We start from the raw sequence: 23,205 nt of genomic DNA, 5'->3' as shown, positions 1-23,205 counted from the left end.
TTTCAGCAATTTGTATGGAAAGCAAAATATTTTACAGAAACAGAATTGTAATTGAGTCAGGGTACATTTAAACAAATAACACATAATGAAGTGATCAGAAAGTCATATTTTATGTCTTCTAAATACATTTGCCAAATGACTTGTTAAATCTCTCTCTTTGATGAAGTCCTGGTCTAAGCCGAATTTGATGGGCCCTGTTTTTACCTACAAGGACAGATTAAAGGACAATCTCTGCTCACCCTTCATATTGTACCCAAACAGAAATCTTGATTGCAGAACACTGTTACTGTGGCAGTATGATTGGCTTGCCATGGAATGCCATTTCCAGAAGATGTGCCAAAAATAAAAGAAACCCCTACAGTAATTTAAAAACTGGATTTAGTTTAAACCTGAACTCAAAGGTTCATTCCTTTATCTTAAGTATTACATTCTATCCTACTAAAACGTTAATAAAAAACAAATCAGGAGGCTCAGGGTGCAAATTCTCTTCTTTTAACCAGAAAAACTACTGCACAGTTCTCATTACACAGCATGGTGATATGTCTTATGATGTATCAAAAGCCACCAGTATGTGGAAGGAGATCCCTGCTTTCGTACATAGAGAAATTTAATTATAATCCTACTCATTATATTTTTACTTGATTGGTTTGCAGGTGCTGTCTCAGACTGCAATGTGACATGATGGTCTAATGGCAGGGAAATGTAAGCTGATAGTAGATGGATGATGAAAGGAGATACAATCATTTTGCTTAGTCTAGAATTCTGCCCTGTGATTGGGTTTCTCTTCTTTTGCCCCAGGAGTAAATAGCCTCCAATACCCTGCTAGTGCATGTGTAAACCCAAAAAGGAAGATACATCAAACAGGTGAGTGGTGACAGCAGCAGCAGCTACTTTAGGGACTAGACACGGCACTTTTCCACTTCTTCTTGCTGTTCCCTAGCAAACAACTGTGAAAAGCTACAAGATACAGTTAAATTGTGACACTGAAGTATTTATTTTATCTTTGTTTTAAAAGGAAACTTCTATAGGCAAACTCATATGTGGCAGGTTGCCTTCAAAATGTTATCCTGAATTAAGCTGATGTTTTCATGGCCAGATTTTAGTAGTGGGGTGCTACAGTGGTGGCTTCTGTCAGAAGATGCCAGAAGTTTCCCCATGTTTGGCAGAGCCAGTGTCAGTCAGCTCCAGGATGGACCCTGCTGGTCAAGTCTGCACCATCCAGAAATTGTGGTAATACCTCTGAGATAACATATTTAGGAACAATTAAAAAAAGGGTTTTGCACAGTTGTAATTACTGCCAAAAAATATGAGGGTGAGAATATGGGAGAGGAACAGCCCTGTACACAACAAGGTCAGTGCAGAAGAAGGGACAGGGGGTGCTCCAGGCACCAGAGCTGAGATTCCCCTGCAGCCCAAGGTGCAGCCCATGGTGAGGCAGCTGGGTCCCTGCAGCCCATGGATGTCCAGGGGGATGCAGAGATCCAAGTGCAGTCCATGGATGTCCAAGGGGATGCAGAGATCACCTGCAAGCCCCCACACCAGGGCAGGTGGGTGCCTGAGAGAAAGCTGTGAACCTGCAGGAGACCCATGCTGGAGCAGGGTCCTGGCAGGGATCTGCAGATCCATGGAGAGAGGAGCCCATGCTGGAGCAGGGTCCTGGCAGGGATCTGCAGATCCATGGAGAGAGGAGCCCATGCTGGAGTAGTGTTCTCAATGGGACTTGTGACTCTGTGAGGGACCCATGCAGGAGCAGCCTGTCCTTGGAGGACTGCATCCTGTGAAATACATCTGTACTGCAGCAGCTTGTGGAGAAATGTTGTCCACAGGACAGTGAAGTTCATGGAAAACTGTCTCCTGTGTGAGGAATGCCAGGCTGGATCAGGGAAAGGACTCCTTTCCCTGAACAGCAGCAGACACAACCCCTAATGAAGTGGCCATAATCCCCCTTCTCTGTCCCTCTGTGCCACTGGGGTGGAAGAGGCAGAGCTTGTGAAGGAGGGAGGGTGGGGAAAGCTGTTTTTAAGGTCTTGTTTTACTTCTCATTATCCTGCTCTGATTTTTTTAGTAATAAATTCAATTCATGTCTCTAATTAGAATCTGTTTTGCCTGTGATGTTATTCGCTGGGTGATCTCTCTCTGTCCTTATCTCAACCCTTTGTTATATTTTTCTCCCCCTAGACCAGCTGCAGAGGGGAGTGATAGAGACACTTTGGTGGGTGTCTGGCATCCAACCAGAGTCAACCCACTACAGCTGGGTGGGTGGAGTACACAACCTCTGAACTCTTCTGTTTGTTTTCTGGCTGGTGGAAGAGCAAGAAATCTGGCATAGGTCTCAAATCCTTTTAATACAGTCATTCCCATTCCCACTCAATCAGTTTTCACTGTCACAGAGATAATCTGGATAAATGGAAGATGAATGATCTCCAATAAATGATCTGGCACATAACTGACCCTTCCTGGGCAGCTTCTCCACATGGCTTGGAGGCCAGAGAATGGAGGAAGTCACCAGAAGGCAGGTCATTGTCTGGTCCAGGAAAGAAGGGTTAATGAGCATTCCACCACACAAGGCAGCCAAGGAAAGTACTAGAAATACAGAGCAACATGCCAGAAGACACAGTAACAGGCTGGACCATGTGCATGTATTTTGTGGTGGTATAAAGAAGGAAGGACAGACAGAAAGCAAAAGGGGAAACAGGATGTTTCCCTCAAGGTCTGTGGCCATGGGTGGTGTCTCTGGTCATTCAAAACAAGCAGATGAAGAAGGTGCTTCCAGCAGCAGTTTCATCAAGTTGGCTTCTGGTTAGATGTGCAAATCATCAAACATGAACTACGAAAAGATAATAATGTAAGAAATTACCAAGCATAAACAAATTGCAAAAGAAAGAGTAATGCCATATGCAGATGGCTCACCTTGACTTGAGGCTACACTAACAAGAGAGCAATCCAAGAAACAGGATCAACAGGGGTACCAGCACTACTGACCAAATTTTATAGGACAACTTTTACTGACAAAAAATTATAGGACAACTTTATCATAAATCCTAGATAAGGATGTAAAATCAGCAACATTAGAGCTGATGGAAAAAGAATGAACAGGGACAGGCTGTTTATCTGGGAGTGCATGAATGTGGTAGTGGAAAAAACTATGAGAGTGGAAAAGGGCCATTTGAAGGGTAACAAATCATGTAATCAGAACTGCTGGGGTATCTTTCAAGCAGCCTGTGCAGGAATTATTTACCATACAAGTTCACTTTTGCAGCCATTGGAAACTGTGATGGTTTCCCTAACCTCTATAAAAGGTTACCCAGGGAGGAAGAACTCCAGACATTCAGACTCTCTAACACTGAGAATTTCAGGTTGTAATTAAACTTGTAATTACTGTAGCCTAGTAGTGGAAAATTCTTGAATATGGAGGAAAAGAGCACTATCAATATGACTGAAATGGTGTCTTTATTCTTCACATGATCCAGTACTGGTACTATGTGGCTGTCAAATTTTAATGTGGGGTTTTTTGTTGTTTTGTTTTCCTACTGAGATTATATTTCTCATAACACAGTCATATCCAGAGTTAGTTTTGATGATGGTCTTGGGAAGGAAAATGTCCAGAGGCTAGGAGACGTGGGACTAATAATATCAGTACACTAAACACATCTGAGAGAAAATTACTGGTTTTATTGTTAACTCTAACCTGAAAACATCATAAGCTTTCCTGATGTTCATTGGTATGCCGGAAAGATAGGGCACAAGACTAAGAAAATGACTTATTGGAAATTACACAGCTGTAAGAGTTCCTTACCTACCATGAAATATTAGTCTGAAGGAACTGTTGTGTATTTGTGCTATAAATAATTTTACTTTGGCTTTTTTGTTTTTTTTTTCCTCCAGAAAGACTTTGGTTCCACTTGAAGCTGAATAAACAACAATTCTACTGCACTATTTTATTAATTTTACATATATCTAAGAGGCTGGAAACAAAAATTTCCTGGAAGAGGAGAATGAAGATTGATGTGAGCCAGACATTTAACAAGAACTACTAATTTTGAAAATACTTGCTCAAATGTCTAGCTCAAAATCACAAGGACATTTTGTTAGGTTGCTGTACAGATGACTGAAGTCTCTGACCCTTACTCAAGTCAGTTGTGACAGACAAGAATCATGCAGCTATATTAAATATAAAAAACTAAGTGTCTACTGTTGACTGGTGACCAAGGCTCTCTCTCATGTCAGTGAAAGAAAAAAGCACCTTAAAGTATCTGTTGGGAGACAGGTGGGTGAGCAGTGCTTTGAATCTGCCCATATTTCTTCACTGGCTACAGACAAAGCCTAAAGCAACATGCTTACATGAGACATGTACCATTGGAGCTGGTAAGGTTAACTGAGTTGAATCCCCCAATTTCCTCCTTAAACATTGGGAAAAGATCTCTTTTCTAGTCTGACTACAACATGACCTAGAATAATTCAGGTTTCATATAAAATATGAATAATAAATACTTCAATCTGCATGAACAGCTACCAGATCTTGTCACAGTCACTACCTTTTACATTGCATTGCTTGACCTTGTGCAGATTACATTCAGGTGTAATGCCCTACTGAGCACCTCAAATTCTATTATTTTTTAAGGTTACTCATACTGTAAGTAAACTTTTACGTATTATATCATGCTGGCAAGTCAAAGTGTCAGTACTGGAAAAAGGGAAGTAAAACAGAGGACTCTGCACAGGACTCATTTGTACTAATAGAAATTGATGCCTACAGCTAATGTGGTATCTGTATTCTGTTCAATATAATAACAGAATATCAACCTTACAAATTTTGCATAAGCTTACATTCCTCATCTTCTCTTCTACCTGTTTTCCATAATACCTGCTATGCTCATTTATTTATTTATCCATCCCTGAGACTGTTTTAATCTCTCTGAAGAAGGCACATCTCCTTTGTTTGCACAACACGTAGTGCAATAAACCCCAAATCTGATTTCTACATGCTACATGATGCTAACAAGAAGAGTCTGCAGAGTAACATAGCAGCATATAAATGCAGGAGAGCTTTCTCTCTCCTAAAATCTGCCTCGAATTCCCTCAAGAAACTAGAACTCCAAAAGTTTTTTTTTAACTTCTAATTGCTGTTGTTGCTTTTGTTGCCCATGTTTCCCACTGAAAAGTGAATTATGCCTCAGCATGTGAAAGATGCCCCTTCAGAAACAGATCTGGAAAACCAGAGAAACCTGTCAGTTGTTCCTTCAGTGCCAGCAGGTGATTACTATGCAGTAGGAGTAAAAGCTGCTTGTATCTAGTGCCTGTGGTATAAGTTACCAAAAATCATGAAGCCCAGCCAACATTCATGGAACCTTCAAAAATGCCTCACACTATGAACAGCACAGCTACCCAGGTGTACATCTCACTCATTTCCCTGATGTCTGAAAAAAATGTAGACAATCTCCATAAGCAATTGCTAAGCTATGTTTCCCTTTAGATTTTCTGTTAAGTGATCTCTGAAGTCACAGCTAAGCCAGAGCTCTGCATTATTATACCTTCTATGGCGAGAACTCTGCTAATTTAACTTCCATGACATGATGTAATATTTAAACAGTACCACAGAAGATTTCATATTTGAGCATGCTCAGTTACAGACAGTGATCAGTGAATGTAAATAAAGTTCAGTGTCTGGACAGAAATGGGACAACACAGATGAGGAGCATTGTAGACAGCTGCCATTCACTCCACAGCAATCCCTACCAAAAATGCACTCTTTGAGGAGACCCAGACTGAACTGCAGAGAACTAAGATTAATGCATGAAAATACACTCCAAATAGCAAATGGTATTTCCTTCAATGGCCTCCTCCAGCTGTTAAAGTAACATTTGGAAAGTGTCTGTTGCCAGTGCACTGAGACAGAACTGAGCAGTCTCTCCCTGCAGGATGCAATGGGGATGAAGATGGCTGGCTCAGTTGGAAAGGAGTTTTGTATTTCCCTCAAATGAAAAAGTTTTCAGATGCCTTCAAGTTTTACATCCTGCTTTACCTCTGTTCAGAATACCTTTTCCTTTTTACTACTTTTATAATGGGAGTGAGCAATTAGTGGTTACAGTGCAGAATTCCATCACCTACAGCTCTGTGACCAGGTCAATTTGTGGAAGAGATGTACCCTGGATACATTTAGAGAAAACACAATTTAGCCATCTGACATTGCTTATTATAAACATGTATGTCAGTTTTACTGACCTGGATCCTCCCTCTTTTCTTCAGGCATTTTCTAGACTCTTCATTCTTCATCTTCAAAAAACCAATGTATTTTTCATTTATTGTAACTAGTAACTTCAATTTATTTGCAATAAGTCATTTTCTGTTTGGTAGATACAGTATCTTAATAGGCCAAATGAGAAAGAAGAGTTGGACTGCATTCCTTGTTTTTCAACTCAAAGCAAAGAAATTAATATTTACTTAAGCAGTGAAAAATTCATTTTTCTCTCCATCATGCAATTTATAATTATGGAAAGGCTCTGAGATATAGATAATCTTGGATATATCATTAATCTCAAAGGAGCCAGATTACTTCAAACATCAGCTGTCAAAAATTGATGTTGCCCCAAGCAAAAAAAAAAAAAAAAAAAGTAGCAAAGTTTATCTTCTAAGTAATAATAAAAAAAAATAATTTAAAAACAGCCTGTGATCTTAAGCTTTGTGCTCAAGCTTCATTACCATTAAATGGATCTACTTATACAAAAATCTTCATCTGCTCTATTTCATTTTTTTGTATTACACCCTAACCATGAACTTTACAAAAATATCTCTCCATTTATTACTAAATGAACATGGAAGAATAGATCACATTAAATCAAATACACTAAGTGTCTAAATCATGGCTTTAACAATTAATTTAAATTTATTTAACATATATAAAATTTTTAAGAAAATATAAATTAAATACGTCCAAGTGATAGGACCAAAATTTTCCTTGATATATTTGTCTTTCTTGGTGAATACAAGAAGAAACTTTAAAAAAAATATTAGTTTAAAATATTTCCAAAATTTTACTATACATTTCATGAAGATTTTAGCCCAGGAAAGCTCTTACACACATGATTGACTTTAAGGATACTTGTGTTGTCATTTGAAATCAATGGCACTTGACTGCATGTCAGGTAGTTCAGGTGGATTTCATTAAAAGGGAAAGATTTATGCTTCCTTGTCTAACACTTCTAAAAATATGATAAAATATATTAGACAATTCTTCTTTTTTTTTCATTAGAATCTATGAACCCATCACAAATTAGGGTATTGGAGCCATTTGTCATTTTCATTGCTAAGAAGCCCTGGGAAGTTACTCACATTTTCCATTTGGATCCCTCTCTCCTGCTGCCAAGCAGGTAACAGAGGGCTGTCTGAGGCATGTTCTTCCTCTGAACTACACCTGCTGCCCCTCAAATCAGCCAGCTGCAGTGTGGTCACTGAGAGCTTCACCTGCACATCCACTGCTATGCACATCCAAGTGCCAGCAATGAACACTTGCAGATTTTTACTCTCTCTGGATACCAAATTACATGATAAAGGAAATGGACCAGGGTGTTGCTTCTGCTCAGGGCTAAAATGAGGTACACTTTGGTGACATCTGGTGACAGCTGTCACTCTACACACTCTGGCACACCCAGACTATTCACAGCCCAAACACCTGATATTAAGAAGAAACTCCTCACTGTGAGGGTGGTGAAGCACAGGAACAGGTTGCCCAGAGAAGCTGTGGATGACCCATGCCTGGAAGTGTTCAAGGTCAGGATGGGGATCGGGATTTGAGCAACCTGGTCTACAGGAAGGCGTCTCTGCCCATGGAAGGGGGTTAGAACTAGATGATCTTTAAGGTCCCTTTCAACCCAAGACATTTGATGATTGTATGATCCAATCCAAGTGAGTAGGGGAGATGGAGCCACACTTTTCTCAGGGTAGGACAGTGAAAGGACTAAAGGAAACAGGCACAAATTATAATACAGGAAAGCATTTAAACGTAAGAAAAATATTTTCCCTCTGAGGATTTTTGAACAGTGTCATATTGCACACAAAGGCTGTTGAGTCTCCATCCTCAAAAATAATCAAACCTGAACAGGACAAAACCCTGAGCAATCTGCTGTAGCTGACCCTGTTCTCTCCAAAAGTCCCTGCCAGCTTCATTGATTCTGTGGTGTCCCTGTTTGATCATGAACCTGTACTGCAAAACACACTAACTTACTGGAAAGGAGTCAGTGTTGCCTCACTGAATTTTCTCTAAAATCATTACTCAGGTAAGCTGTGCACCAAGGCCCTTCTCTAACATATGTAATAAATAAAAAAACACAGAATCTACCCTGAGGCCTCTTGAATGTTTGAGAAAGAGTCCTCCACATTCTCAAGAGGTTTTGTGTGAGGTGTACTGTGGGCCTTCACAGCACTGTGCATACTCAGGTATTCCCTTTAGCCTTCCCTTGAAGGCTGAGGGATTTCAGAAGGAGGGATGGTTCCATTTAATCCCCAGTCAGCTGCATGCATTCCTCTTCCTCACCTTTCTGCCTGTGTTGTGACACTGCACAGGTGTGTGGTGTGCTCAGCAGGAAGCTGGAATAAAGCTATCCACTTCTAGCTGTCCATCCCAGTGGTGAGGGGTAATATGATGGGTTAGGAACTAAACATTTAGACCAGTCAACACAAACAGCTTTTTCCTGAACCAGTGTACATATGGAGAAAGTCAGCTGCATTTGGACTCACTGGATTCACACAGATCACCTGTCCCTGTGCTGATCACTTGTCCCCACATGGGACAAGTGATGTCCCAGCCATCAGGAGCTGGGCTGTCTGTGCATATGCCAGCCAGCTGCACACTGCATGCACAGAAAACATTCCTGAGTGGGTGCCAAACCTGGCTGCTGCTTGGTTGGAAATCTGCAGGACACAATGTGTACAAGAGGCACTGAAATTTTAGGGAAAGTTTTAAAGGTTGCCCTGTCTGCATACTTTGGCTGGCATCCTATTATACTCTGCCTATCTTGTGCCCAGAAGGTAAAATGAGTTATTCTAAAACCTCCTGGGATTCTGATCACTACAGAACTTTAATCAAGTGTTACTAATGAAGAATAATCATTACACTAACAATACAGTGAAATGTGGTCTTTTCACTTTTAATATGTTACCTGACAAATCCACCAAGGCATATGAGTGTATAAAGATCTCCAGTAAAATTTTTCTGTTAAACATTAATTTACAATAGAAGTTCCTTCTTTCCCTGCTGTCAATTCCTGACCATCTTGCCTTACCTATATTTAACCTAAGACTGAAGGGCTCTCTGTGGGTGATTCATCAGTCTCTCCAAGGAGCAGCACTAATGACAGTCAATTCTGCAAAAGGGAACAGCGGGTGATCCACCCTGAGTGCTGGGCTGGGAAACTATTGTCATCTACTTGTCACCCAGATGCTGGCAAAGCGTTTTCTTTTTTGTTTAAATGTGCTTTGAAATAATTTATTTGAAATTATGAATGAAGTATGACATATATAAAATGGAATAATAAAAAAAATCTAACTCTAAGCTTATTAGTATTTTGATGACAACTAGGAAAGAAGTAAAACTCTGCCCTGCTGCTAAGAAGCCAACAACAGTGGCTTAAAACCATTGATTACACATAATTTTCTAATTTTAAAAGTTAAACATATTTATGAATTAAAGACCAACGTGCAAATAGCAGACCTACTGCCATGTATTCCATAGCCAGAAATTTTCTAACCACCCCAAGAAAATGGTATTTCCAGGCGGTGTGTCTCTTATTCTTGTGATCCCACTACAGAACTATTTTAATGAGAAAGGCTTTATTTGAGGCACTGTGTGATCCTACAAAAGGGTTTTGCAAGTGTCAGCTTTCAAACAGCCAAAGAACTCGTGAGGTAACAAGGCTTGGTCAATAGATACGTACGATACACAACAGCTTTCTAATTTCTCTGAAGAAAGGTCAGCTCGCACCATATTTGAGTTCTCAGGTCAGTTTGTAAAATACAGATCAGGTGAACCTGACAGTGAACAGCTGACACAGAATCACGGATTCTTTACAGGAAGGTTTCCAGAGGAGGGCCAGAAGCCGCGTGTGAGCGCTGCTCCTGCGGCGCTGGTGCCAGGGACGGCGAGAGGCGCGGGCTGCTCGCCGCAGGATGGCACTCCTGGGTGCATTTTAAACACAGCTCGCTCCATGCTGGCTTTAACTCCCTCCTGGCACGCTGACAGGCGGGACAGCCGCATCACAGGCGCTGCATCCATCCCCTGTGTGTCTGCCCAAAATGGCCCTGCCTCTGAACTCGGTCGGATCAAAGCTACACACACACAGTTCTGCTGTGTAGATGGCTGTACAGGTGACCGCAGGTGACAGGCAGTGACAAACCCAGGCGGGGGAAAAGGCAGAATGCCTTCATGCTGGATGCCCCCATTACAGTGCTAACATCTTCCCCAGCAGTATGTGTCTCCAAATGCCAAGATGGACTTAGATCACATCTTTCTTTCAATAATTTCCCTTTTCCCTCCCATACAACTGCTGCCAGCTCCATCCATCCACCCATCCATCCATCCATCCATCCATCCATCCATCCATCCATCCATCCATCCATCCATCCCCCCCTCCAAACACTCCCCCCATGTCACAGGAGGACTGCAGCTTGCTTGGCACTGTTACCAGCCAAAAGCAACCATAGTGTGAATGTAAATTGGACTATTCACATTTTTCATTATTTTTGAAGCAGTGCACGTTAACGGCTTAAGGATACAGGGTGCTATCCCCAATCTCATATTAACTGCTGTTTCCTTTAAAAAACAGCTTGTGGTGATAAGGAAAAATGTGACTTAACAATTCTTTACAATAATTTCTTACCTAATAGCTATAGAAAACAAGTTGAGATTACATTATCAACCTTTAAAGTTCAGTCATATCACAAAGGTCAATGAAAAAGAATGAGCACCTATTATACATTTAGAACTGCTTGAAAACAAAAGCTCTCTTTGGCATATATCCTGTTTTTCAGAGTGTGATCCATAGTTACCTTGTTCTCTGTAGTATTATTTTTAAAAATCATTTAGGGTTGGCCAGACTGTAAACAGCAACACAAGGTACAAAATACTAATGGAAGATGAATTGTGCACATTCTTAAATATAAAAGATGTGGTATTTTACATATATGCAAATTCTTAACCTGATCCTTATTCAATTAAGTTAAATATTTTCTGATGTAAAGTGGACTGAATTTGACCCATAACGTTTCCATCTATTAAAAATAATTAGAGAAATTCTTAAGCTGAACTTAATGCTTGAGTAAACAGTCTGATACCACAACTGCATTTTTCATCTCCAGACCAGAATAGACATACTAAAGACTATTAACATATGCTTCTCTCTTCTGAAGAGTTTGGTTCAGTTCAGGGAGTTCCTGGGACAAAATCCCAGCACCAGTTTCAGCTGTTGTGAGCAAGAGCACTACTATGAAGCAGGACATTCATGTGACACACAGGACTTTGGTGAAAAAGCATCTTGTGCCTGAAGTCACAAGGACAGTTCAGACTGATCTTATTTAACCTTTTGCTGAGCAAAGTAATCAAGTTGCTAATTGCTGTCATAGGTTTTAGCTTTCATAGGTATTTAAGCATGTAGTACATTTGAAAACAATGCAATTTATTTGCCACAAAATCTTCTGGAATATGAGCTATAATCAGCTTGGAAAGAGGGAAAGATGGATCCTGGAATCTGGACATCCATTTCTTTGTTATCAACTTCATTTGAGTAGACAGCCTCTTAATCAGAGAAACTATCAAGAATATTTGACTAAACTCTGTATTCACACAGTCTTTCCAGATTTTCTCTCCTGACATTATTCACATTCAAAACAATGTCTTTGGTCAGTGCTACACTTCCCCAGCTGATTCCCTCAGTAATCAGGATTCCCAAACCAGAAGGCCACTGCAGTGACTGCCCTTAAAATACTATATTCTAAAACCTCACATCTCTTGAGGAAATAAGGACTAGGCCAAGGAGAAAAGCTCCAGTTGATACAAACATAGCTCAACACTGAGAAAGGCAACAAGACTGCAGAATGTGAAATGGCAGATAAATGAGATTTAAGTGAAGTTTCACACATCTATCCTTCCCCCTGTGTGTAAGAGAAGCTCTTTAATGATGTTGTCAGGGCCCCTAGATGGAGTAAGAGTCTCAATGTACATGGCCACTTATCTGTCATCCTTTATTTTACACACGTAGTCCTTAAAGATATCCTGCAAATCCAAGAGAAAATAAAGAGTTTCAAGGCAAAATAGAGATGAATGAAGTGTGGAAAATTAAGCTTGGGGAAGATCAGGACCTTTACAAGAGATGCAGTATGATACTAGTGTCAACTTCATTTATCAGAAATTGAGTTCAACCTCCTCAAACAATACACACTGAGAGACTGATTCATTCTTTCCTTTGTGCCATAGTGATGTCAATGAGTTCAAAAGAGTTATTTTCAATTTACTCCCTGTCAGGAAAGGAGACATCCATCTATCCATCCACGTGGACAAAGGAAAGGCTGAGCAGACAGAGAACTTTTATGGAATTAGCCTACACTTTTCCTGGTTAAAGGGCCAAGCACAATGCTAGAAAACCTCTGCAGCCAAAAATAATATCACAGATACAACTCAGGCTGATTTCAGCCTAGGAATGCCTTGATTCAGCACAAAGAAAATGGCCTCTGTAAAACCATTGTATATCACAAACATTAATGCCAGGAAGCTGAATGTTCATTGTATAGAGACCCAGAACTATATTAATAACAATACCCACTGAGGACATTATATTGTGCAGTCTCTTCACACTTATAAAAGTAGTAAAATTATTTTTATAGCCAACATCACAATTTGTCCTAGCATACCAGATACTTGCTGTATGAAATCTTCCACTAAGAATTAATGAAAATAAAAATAGATGCATTAAAATATGATATAATGGCTAAGTTACAGCTTCTCTCTGAATATTCTGGGTGCTACGAAGTTGATTTCTATTACTAGAGTTACACAAACTTTTGATGTAACTGATAACGAGCATGCAAAAAAACACCCTTTGGGAATTACAAAAGGAGAGAATTACAATAAAAATGACATCAGTCCCACATTCTGACTTTCCTTTTGGGGACTGTTTGCTGTCTTCGCCCTGAAGAATCCCATAATCACTGAGAAGTTTCACCACTGGCTGTGGCTGGCTCCACAGTGAGATTTTTTTCAGAAGTTACTGGAGACAGGAATGAGGAATGGCTGAAGATAAATCAGACTACCTGTGTCAGGTTGTTTTGGAGACCATGGTTTAGGCAGGAAGATGGTGCAGACTGTGTGATTAAGGTGGAGGAAAGCTGTGTAGTGCCTACTCCTTCTCCTGAGCTGACTGATGGCTTAAAAACCAGGGTAAAAAAAGTTCAGTAAAATTCCCAACTTGGCAGATGCAATGGAGAAGGAGTTCAAATCATGAGGAGGAATTTATTTATTTACTGAAAGGGTTGTTAAGCATTGGAACAGGCTGCCCAGGGAGTTAGTTGGTGGTGTTCAAGAAATGTCTGGATGTGGTACTAGGTGCTTTGGTCTAGTTGACAAGACAGTGATGGGTCAAAGGTTGGACTTGATGATCTTTTTTCCAACCTAAATAATTCAGTTATTCTGTGAATGCAATGCTACAACACACATATTGGGCAAAATAATCCAGCTTATCCTGTTGGGAATCTGCAAGTCCCTTACTTTCTACAGAAAACATGTATGTATGGACTGAGCTCATGTATGACTCCTCAAGAATAATTGCTTTGAGTCCAGAATGGAGACACAGGGATTCAAGATAATGGTCCTTAGGGACAAATGACCACAATCACTAAACTCACTGATAACTGCTTCAAAGACGATTTTTTACTTCTTTTCCCCCTTGCCACATAAACAGGATGTCATACAGAAAGAACCTCGAGAGAATGACCCATATGTGACAGGCTTTAAGTCACACTGTTTAATGCACTCTGACACATTATGGAGGGGCTCATGTGACATCAGGGCAGACCCAGCAAAAGACCCAAACAGGACAGACCAGAACAACCCAAGGAAAGGGAACAAAGTGTAAGAGAGGGTTTGCCTGAAAAAAGGTTATTGGAACCTAGACAATAACAGGAAAAGAGAAGGCAGACAAGCAAATGATGGTTGCAGAGAAGTCACAGATAAAGCAAATGCCACAGATAATGACATGAAGCTGAAGAAGGGACAGGGAAATAGTGAAGGAGACTTAAAAATACAGCCACAGACCAAGGGAAAACATGAGGGTGAAAGAAGAAAAAGCTCTTACACAAAGAATCAGAAGATACAGTGATTCTGTGATCACCAAGGTATTGGTTGGTTTCCATTAAACAGTACATCCACATACATTTTGGAATTTGTAGACTGTAAACAAGATTATCAAGACAATAATAATAATAATAATTATCATTTCCTTTTGTTTGAAGTATTTATTAAGAGGACCAATGTGAAATAGGATACAAAAACTTTCTGGCTTGGGGAAACTAAGCCAAAGGCAGCCAGACAAAGGTGAGTGATGCCTATTACCAGCAGCAGATGTTCAGAGACATGACTGGGGAACAGAACAGACTGTCCAACCTCACACGTTCATCAGGAAAGCCATCAGAAATAGCACAGTCATGGCAGCCTTCACAGAGTTCAGGAATCAGTAGGAAGAGATTTTCAGCTATGATCCAATTACAAAAGCTGTCTGCATTCAGGCAGAGCTGTGCCACCTGTGTAGCAGAGGGCAGCATCTAGGTTTACTTGTGACATGACCTAGGCCACATGTCTGTCAACTTCTGACTTACAGAAAGCCAAATCAGTCATTTTCCTCTTTAAAGGACAAAATTATATCAGCTGACAATCTTCTGCAACTCCTGTTTTCAACAGGAGCCACTTGGGATCATGGGTATGTTTGAAAAATCAATCTCTAAGCAACTGAGAATGTAAGAGTTTTAAGGTACATATCCTTGTTCCACTCTTTTGACATTAAAATTAATTCCAAATATCCAATGGTTCTTGTCTCAGTCTTGGATGAGACAGACTTGCAGTGACAGCCTTTAAGAGCAAATATTCAGGGACATCTGAGATAACAAAAGCCTCTTATATAACAAGAGTACACTTCATGCTAACACTGAAGAAAAGACTGAACAGCAGTCTCTCAATGAACATGCCAAATATACAGGTTATATGCCAGCTCTCTAACAGCTATTATGATTGTCAAGCATATTAATAAACTTTTACAGTTGAAAGGAAAAGAAAATCTGAATCTATTTTCAGGATATTGTGCTCTGAGTGAACACTTACAGACTAAGGATTTGTCTGCAGGGAATATGCTAAATCAAGCCCTTTTGAACTTTTGATTAAATAATTGATGCATAATGAAGAATGTATAATATATGCATCCTTTTTCCATAGTTGCCTGGAAACCCATATGGAACAGTACTAGCAATTCCAGGAGCATTTAGTCTCTAAGTCGTTGGTGAAGACAAAGGAACAAAAAAGTTTTTAAAATCATTAACTTATCTCTCTTTCCATTCTTCAAATACTTCAGGATACCAGAATTAGTAACTTACACAATGGTATCATGACTCTTGTAATATAGAGTGGCTTTAAAGCTGTATCTCTTGGAGCCATGTGAATAATGTCACTCACTGTAAAGGAACTTTTAAAGCTCGGCTTTCATTAAAATAGAAAACAAAGAACACAAGTAATATTTCCAGTCTCTACCTTTATGTAATGGTAATAAGCAGATCATGGAATATCCAAGGTGGACAACGATGAAAAACAAAAATAAGAATGAAAAAATTGTGATTTTCTTTCCAAATTATAGGATTTTAGCAAATCTCATATAAGACTCATTACTCAAGGTTTAGAAGAATATGAGGATCCCATGATCACAAATTCAAGAGGCAGATTGCTTCAAATTGCAGCCAAGCAGACCTTTTGCACTTCTCAAGCAGGCAACACTGCTTGTCATTCAGTTTGATTGCTCTGTGACCCAGCCTGAAACTATCTTGCGCTTTATTGCTTCCAAGATGAAATGAGAAAAAGGATAAAGCCCAACAATGAGAACAGAGCACTAACCATGGAAACTACAAGAGTAGGATGAAGGATTAAATTATGTAATCTAAACAATTCTGTAAAGCATCATAATTTGGTAGCTCTGTTTCTGATGGTAAGTTTCCTGAGTAAAAGAAGAAGAAGGTCAAGTACAGAATAGCATGGGCTATACAGTTCTTGGGATGGAAAAGGCAGGACAGTGACAGTGAATACCTTCTGCCATGGCAGGGATCTTCATGGGATTCTTGCACCTTTGCACATTTGTGGTGCACTCTATTTCACATTTGAGAAAACCAATGCTCACTGTCTTTATATTACACTGGCAAGAGGTCTTGTTTGAGTAAAGAGAAGCAGTGACATGGTCCTAAATCAACATGGAAAGATGAAAGATTTGGTGGTTAAACATCAACAAGACAGACTGCAACACTTGTAGTGTCCCCTGGCTTTGTGTTTAGGGAACTCTTTTGGATCAGCACAGATTTTCTCATGCAAAAGAAGTAAGTTGAACCTGGATATCTTGTTAATTTCCTCAGCCACTGGATAACACAAAGGTCATGCACCATTTCCAGGGTGGAATCAAGACTTACTTATCCTTTCCTTTTATGACAAGTATCAGATACTGTGACTTTTAATTTTGTGGTGTTGAATGGGATGAGATAAAATGATACATTAAGTGTCAGCCCAGCGTAGAAAAAATACAGTCAAACCCCAAACCTCAGCAATTTTATTTAGGTTAAATCAAATAATTTTTAAAAAAATTGCTTGCCATGATGATGGGGGCCAGTAGCTCATACAGGCCGATCTCATCATTTTATACCCAGATTGTCAGTTTCTAGGACAAATCCATTTTCAGCAGCTTACTGTAGCATTACAGGAGGTCTAAGAGTACAAACAGAAAAGAGCTTTAAGAAAAGCACCTAAAATAATGTATTTACAGTAACTGTCATTCATTTTCACTAGGAGATTATTATATTTCAGGAGGGGAGAAATTATTCTAACTTAAAACAAATGTAGAAAGGCAGATCAGATCAGGGAAGCTCCCAAAAGCATGTATGGAGGTTAAGCTGACATGCCTACATGCCTCAGCTGTGACCACAGAAGCCCAGAGGAAGCAGAACAAGGAGAAGGTGGAGGTGGAAAACACTGCCTTGGTTTCCATCACAGTCATGGCAGATGTGCTCCCTATGTGGAAACTGCTGTACTACACAACCTGGATAGGCCACAAGAATGTACAAAAATTTTAAAAATCACTCACAGTGAACAATATTAAAAGGAGAAACAGACACCAACACCCTAAGGTGTTGAGATTAAACTGTCAGAAAAACAAGCTCCCTTTATGTCTGCATTAATTAAGCCACATGTTACCATCACCAGCACAGCTTTTGATTCACACTTTCAACTGACAATGACTTATTCTGATTTAGGGAAATCAGCTAAGTCTGCTTTTGCAGACGCAGACACAGAATGATCTCAAAACACATTCAGGATAGTTCATCATGGACAGCAGCAGTTTTCCAGCCATACAGTTCTGTATCAGTGAGTGATATTTAATGGTATGATTATGATATATTGTTATGTCCTACTCCTGGTTGTTATGATACCCAGAGGGAATTTGCATATGAATATGGTATTTAATCTCAGCATGTTAATAAATTCACTGAGAAAGAAGTACTAAAATAAATCAACAGCTGGGGATAATAATGAATTGTGGGGTTTGGTGGTTCTGGATACTGGTGAATGTTGAGAAATAGGTCTAACTGCTGTCATTGATCTTTCATCCTTGTTTTAGGAAAGCCTAAGATGCTTCTGTGTCTGGATGCCATGGATAAACAGGAGCAAATCAACCTTGCCAAGACAGCATTTTCCTGGCAGTAAGGGGCTCTGAGCAGGAGTTATGTTTGCTGAGAATTGCTCCAAAACCTGCTCCAATGCACAGCCAAGCAAAGAACAAGACTCTCCTGTTCAACTTGGTGAAAGCAACATTGGTTCATAGAGTTTTCAAGTTCTGTGACTGTTTCAGACTTCACGGTGCTCACCTGTAGTTTTTCCATCTCCCTCCTTGATTCTTGCAGTGTGCACTATTTAGGACCATTTTAAAGCACATTTAGAAAACCTGTATGACAAAGTCAGCTACTCCCATTTGGTATATTTTGTACAGTACAGACTGGTAGAAACACATAGTAGGTTTGATCAGGTTTCTGTACCTGCTTCCTAGTTGCTTTTATTACCCCAAATAAAGAAATTTAACTTCAAATGATTAGGATGCTGCTGTTTCCAAGAGCATATCCAACACCATCCAGCAGTAAAGTGCCCACAGTCAGCTCACACACTCCTGGCTTTACATTCTTGGATTTCAAGATGACATAATCACCAGCAATGTGTTCTACAAGGTCCATCTGTCCACAACTCTTCACATTTGTTTGGAATTATTCATGCCCAAATCTCAACATCTTCTCAAGACTTTAGTATTTATTTGATTTTTTTCTTTTTTTTTAATCTTGTCCTGGTATTTATAACTAAGGGAAGACTATTGCTATTGCAACAGGTCTTTTGCTACAGGAATTCTGCAAAGCAATCAGCAAGTAGTCTGCAATTATCTCTTTTTATACCCACCACATTCTCCAAAGTACCTACATTACCTACAGAGTTTCTCTTTTCATTATTTCCAATTTTAGAAATTGTCAGCAGAAATAAGAAGCATAAAATTAGTTTATGTTCATGGTGAATTAACAAGGTTTCCCAGCTTTTAGGATTTCTGCATTCAGAATTTCCCATGTCTTCTGCTTTTGAGATTTTTGTCACATATTGCATACCTCATTTGGTCACTTAGCAGACTCAGAGGTGTGGCAACAACAATTTGTAAATGTTATTATTATCTATTTACAGTATTAACTTAGGTAAAGAGGAATGCTGAAATTTGCAGTTTTTCTTTGAAAGATAACATCAGAGATTTTTCAAATTTATCTACTTTTTACATTAGTCCTTAAGAAGAATTTCTTGCTTTTCTGAAGAACAAGGCTGGACTGGATTAAATTCCATCCTGCTTGACAAGTAATTGCAGTGACTGATTACTATTTCTCACACTTTGATGACTGTATTTAAACTGTCACTTTAAAATGCTCAGGGACATTTTTATAAAAGAAATACTTTCCATACACAGAGTATTTTCTCAAAGTTTTACAGAATTATCAGAAAGACATGTATTTGCAATTCTGAAGACTGTTGGCTATATATCTGCAAAGAAATCTTCTTCTTACGAAAATGAAATAATTTCGCAAAGCAAATTATTTGATCAACAGTGGTAGTACTCAAGGTGCAACATATGTAATGAAATTCTGGTAAAATGTGGTAAACTGTCATATTCTCTGTAATTTTTGCCCAGACAATTTTAACTAGTTTCAGGGGAAATTCTACAAGAGAGAATGGCTCTCAGAATATGATTTTTGCCCATTGCACACTGCCAGTAAAACCCAGCCTGCTGCTGAGGGTTTCAGAAAAAATAATGGTTTTTTTCTGCTTTTGTACTGAGAGAAGAATTCACAAAGGGAGGCCAGGAGATGAACCTGTGTCTGTGTCTGCATTAAAGGCAGCAGAAACAGACAGAGCACTGTGTGTGATAAGTGTGGCTGCCTGTTAAACAATATGCCATGACTCCTATGCTAACGGGCACCTCCGGGTAAAAAAGATGGTGCTAATAAAGCCTCTGCTCTGCCTTCCTTGGAACAAACACTTCTGGCACTCAAAGCAGCTCTCTGCTTCCATCCTCATGCACCTTCAGCCTGTAGCCAAGAGCAGCTCTCTGCAATTTATTAAATTAGCTCTAAAAGAACCCCTCAAATACAGTCTTTCCAAGCAATTTTTCCCTAGTAAGTCTGGGCCAGTGTGCCAGGGCAGGGCAGGAGAGCACAGCTGAAAGAAAATAGGGGTGGCATGAGTGTCAGGAAGTGCTATGCACTGGGAGTGGAGCAGAACTGTCTTTGAGCTTCTTCTCATTATACCCTAAATGAACCAGCTCAGATGCAGCAGAAAGGTTTATTTCCCCATGACCCCTTTATCTTTTTTTGTCTCATTACTGTTGGGTGGTGCATAATGACAATATCTGTTAGGGGGAAAAAAAACCCCAAAACAATAGCTGACATGAGCCAGAGGTCTGATATTAACCATTTCAAAGGCAGTGCTCAGTTTAGTGTTTCTATGTTTAGTAGGTCTTTCTTGGACAGCACTGCTTGAATACCTGTCAGAAAAATGAATGACTTCTTTTCCCATTGATACAAGAAACCCACCTGGAAGAGCAGCAGTCTACTTGAAACAACGAGAAGAAAACTGTACTTGATAATGAAAAACACACAATCCAGCCTGTTCCAGAGCAGCAGGCAGTATTCCTTAAGTTGCACAGAACGTAATATTTAGGATGACATTTAAAGTTTCTCCTTTTATTTGTTTTTTTTCCTTAAGAAGAGATTGATACAGTATAAATCTTTAAACAAGATCAGCAAATTACTCCTCCTAAGTTATCAGTAGAGACCAGAAGCTAAGTCCTGTCCACGTGCAACTTGGCACAAGCTGGCAAACTGCAGGGCACCTGCACTAATATTCTATGAAGAGGACCAACAGTTCCACAAAAAACAGACCACAGTTGATAAATAAGAGGCACAAAATTAAGATTAACAACCAGTATATTTGCAGCCAGCCAGCCACTCCCAGCAATAAGGCTTTTGTTACCCATTAGGTTTTTTTCATTTGCTTTGCATGCACTTTGCTATCACCATCCATTTAATTGGATACTTTTGTCACCTCAGACTACTGTATTCTGTTAGCATGAAAATGAAGTGAAAATGTCATCCTCTTAAACACAAGATTTTTAAAAAATAAACAACTGAATACAACATAATAGTGTCTTTCATCACATTTGCTCCTGAATGGGAAAAGCCAGCTGCTGGGCAGGTACTAAACCCCCCCTGGGTTTTGTGTCTGGCAGACTGCTTATAATGCAACACCAAACCTTCCATTCATACTTCAGCTAAGGACATATTAAAAATACGACAAGTGTGCTACAAAAGTGATTAAACAATCAGCTCTGTGGCTAATAACACAGTAAATACTCTCCAAAACATTTTTCCATCACAACTTGGCCTCTTCAGTATGTTTGGACAGCTTAGCTAAACATTTCTGTAACACAGACAGATGTAACCCCAAAACTAGGAACTTAACAGGGTGGTAAATTTCTGTCTATAGTGAGCATTTTTTAACATACTTACCACTGTGTGTAGCACAAGCATAGCCAGGTTGTCATTCTACTCTATATGTGATGACTAAAACCCACTTGATTTCTCTGTGTTGGTCCTCTCCCTACTGCTGACAAGAGTGCCCTTGGTTAGGGTATTTTTTTAAGTTGGTATGGAAAGCACATATACCCAAAGCTTCCCTTCTAAGTATTTGCATACTATTTTGGGTCGAGAAGAAAGATACACTCCATTACAGATTTTATATATATTTCCCCTTTAAAGCTCACAGCACATGACTGTGCTAATAGAAAATGCAGCCATAAAGGGAAAAGATTGAATCTCAGAAGAGAAGTTAAAAAAAGTCACTAATCAAGTGGGAAATTTCCCAATAAAACCTAGAGGGAGTAAAACACATACTAAGAGATTACAACCAGGTTCACTCTCTCAGAACTGTGCCTAGCTGTACTTCTGGAAACAGAGGAGTCTGACCATCATTGCACTTACTTGGGGGCAGCCTAAATAGAAGAGGACTATAAGCAGCATTTTTCTCACAGAGCTGCTACAAAAGCATTTACTTTGCAGTGCCCTGCTGACACTCACAAATGCTATTTCACAAGAACATTGGAGAATGCACTTATTAATTAAAGTTGTGGCCTGTATCCTGACCCAGCCTTCTATGACTGAATCCCTGGCATATTTGAGGCAAGTTCCTCATGTAAACAGGTTAATATTTAAAGTATGTGCAGGCACTCTAATTAGTATCCTTTGCAATGCCAGATCACACAGTCCTGCTTTGTCAGTGGTGTGAAGGACAGACCAGGGAGTGCAGTGGAAAGCTTGTGACAATGGCAGGTGAAAGCAGTGCTGGCATACTTACAGTTGCATTTCTTCTGAACAAATCTGAGCTTGCACGCTGTTCGGTAGGTGGACAAACGGATGCGATCCAGATCCTGAGCCCCTAGTGGAAGAGAATAACGGTGACATTTGTATGGAATATGACCTGTGTGTATCTTTGCTGGCAGGGAAGCCAGAGAACAAAGAGGACACATGAGCTGCCTCCATTTAACAATTTTCAAGGCTCTCTCCTTTGCAGAGAGAGTAAAGAGGAATGAGGAGTAACAAGGGGAATGTCAGGAGCTACAGTGTTAAAAGAATTTTATAAAGGAAGGCAAGGAATAGTCAGCCCAGTGTGTCTGTCACTTTGAAGAACAATCTGGTCAAGCTGCAGGCTAAAAGACACACTGGCCAGGCTCCAACAGCAGGAAAAACCTCAGTGGAATTTTAATATTTAGCCAAAAAAAAAGCTCATAACAAATATCTTCAGCTGACATGCCACACCAGAGCAAGGTATTGCCAGCAAACCAAATCAGAAAACATACTGTACTGTAACATAAAACCTTATGGCAATCTGAAGAAGGGGGCAATGACAAGGGGTGTTAGGCCTTTCTCCATTTTGTGGATGTATATTCTCTGTATATTCAATGGAGACCTCTGAGGGTCAGCTCTATGCTCCACACAAAGCTTGGCCCTGGCTGCTGCAACATAAAGATCCAGTAAGATTTCAAAAGCAGCTGTCCAAGAGACGGGAGCAAACTAAGTAGCAGCTACCTCACAAACAAGGACAGTACATAGGGGCCAGTATGGGGGCAGAACCTGGCACAAACTCATCCAAACAAGGTGCAATCAGGATGTGAGAGGATTGGAATACAGCCCTGCTTTTACACAAGCTCCCTAAATGCTTTAAGATTTCCCAGCTGAACTGCTGAACATGTGGTCATATCTGTAGCAGGACACTCTAAGTGGTGGTAAAACAGCTCAGATTTTCTCCCATTTGCATAAGTTATCTGTGATGGATGGAGAAGGTGGATC

General features: G+C 39.8%; 1 protein-coding gene across 35 annotated transcripts in view; it reads right to left on the bottom strand.

The window, feature by feature from the left end:
- The window catches only part of DTNA (dystrobrevin alpha), a 219,254-nt gene that overhangs the window by 68,103 nt on the left and 127,946 nt on the right, over positions 1–23,205 (bottom strand). For all 35 annotated transcript variants that reach the window (XM_079299396.1, XM_079299402.1, XM_079299409.1 and 32 more), the window contains one exon: positions 22,214–22,294. In XM_079299396.1, the coding sequence (XP_079155522.1) occupies positions 22,214–22,294 (81 nt within the window). The remainder of the gene's footprint in view (positions 1–22,213; positions 22,295–23,205) is intronic.

The sequence above is a fragment of the Erithacus rubecula genome, assembly GCF_903797595.1.
Source record: "Erithacus rubecula genome assembly, chromosome: 3".
NCBI classification, from domain to species: domain Eukaryota; kingdom Metazoa; phylum Chordata; class Aves; order Passeriformes; family Muscicapidae; genus Erithacus; species Erithacus rubecula.
Note: the sequence above shows the minus strand (reverse complement) of the source record. Positions and strands in the feature narration are given on the sequence as shown.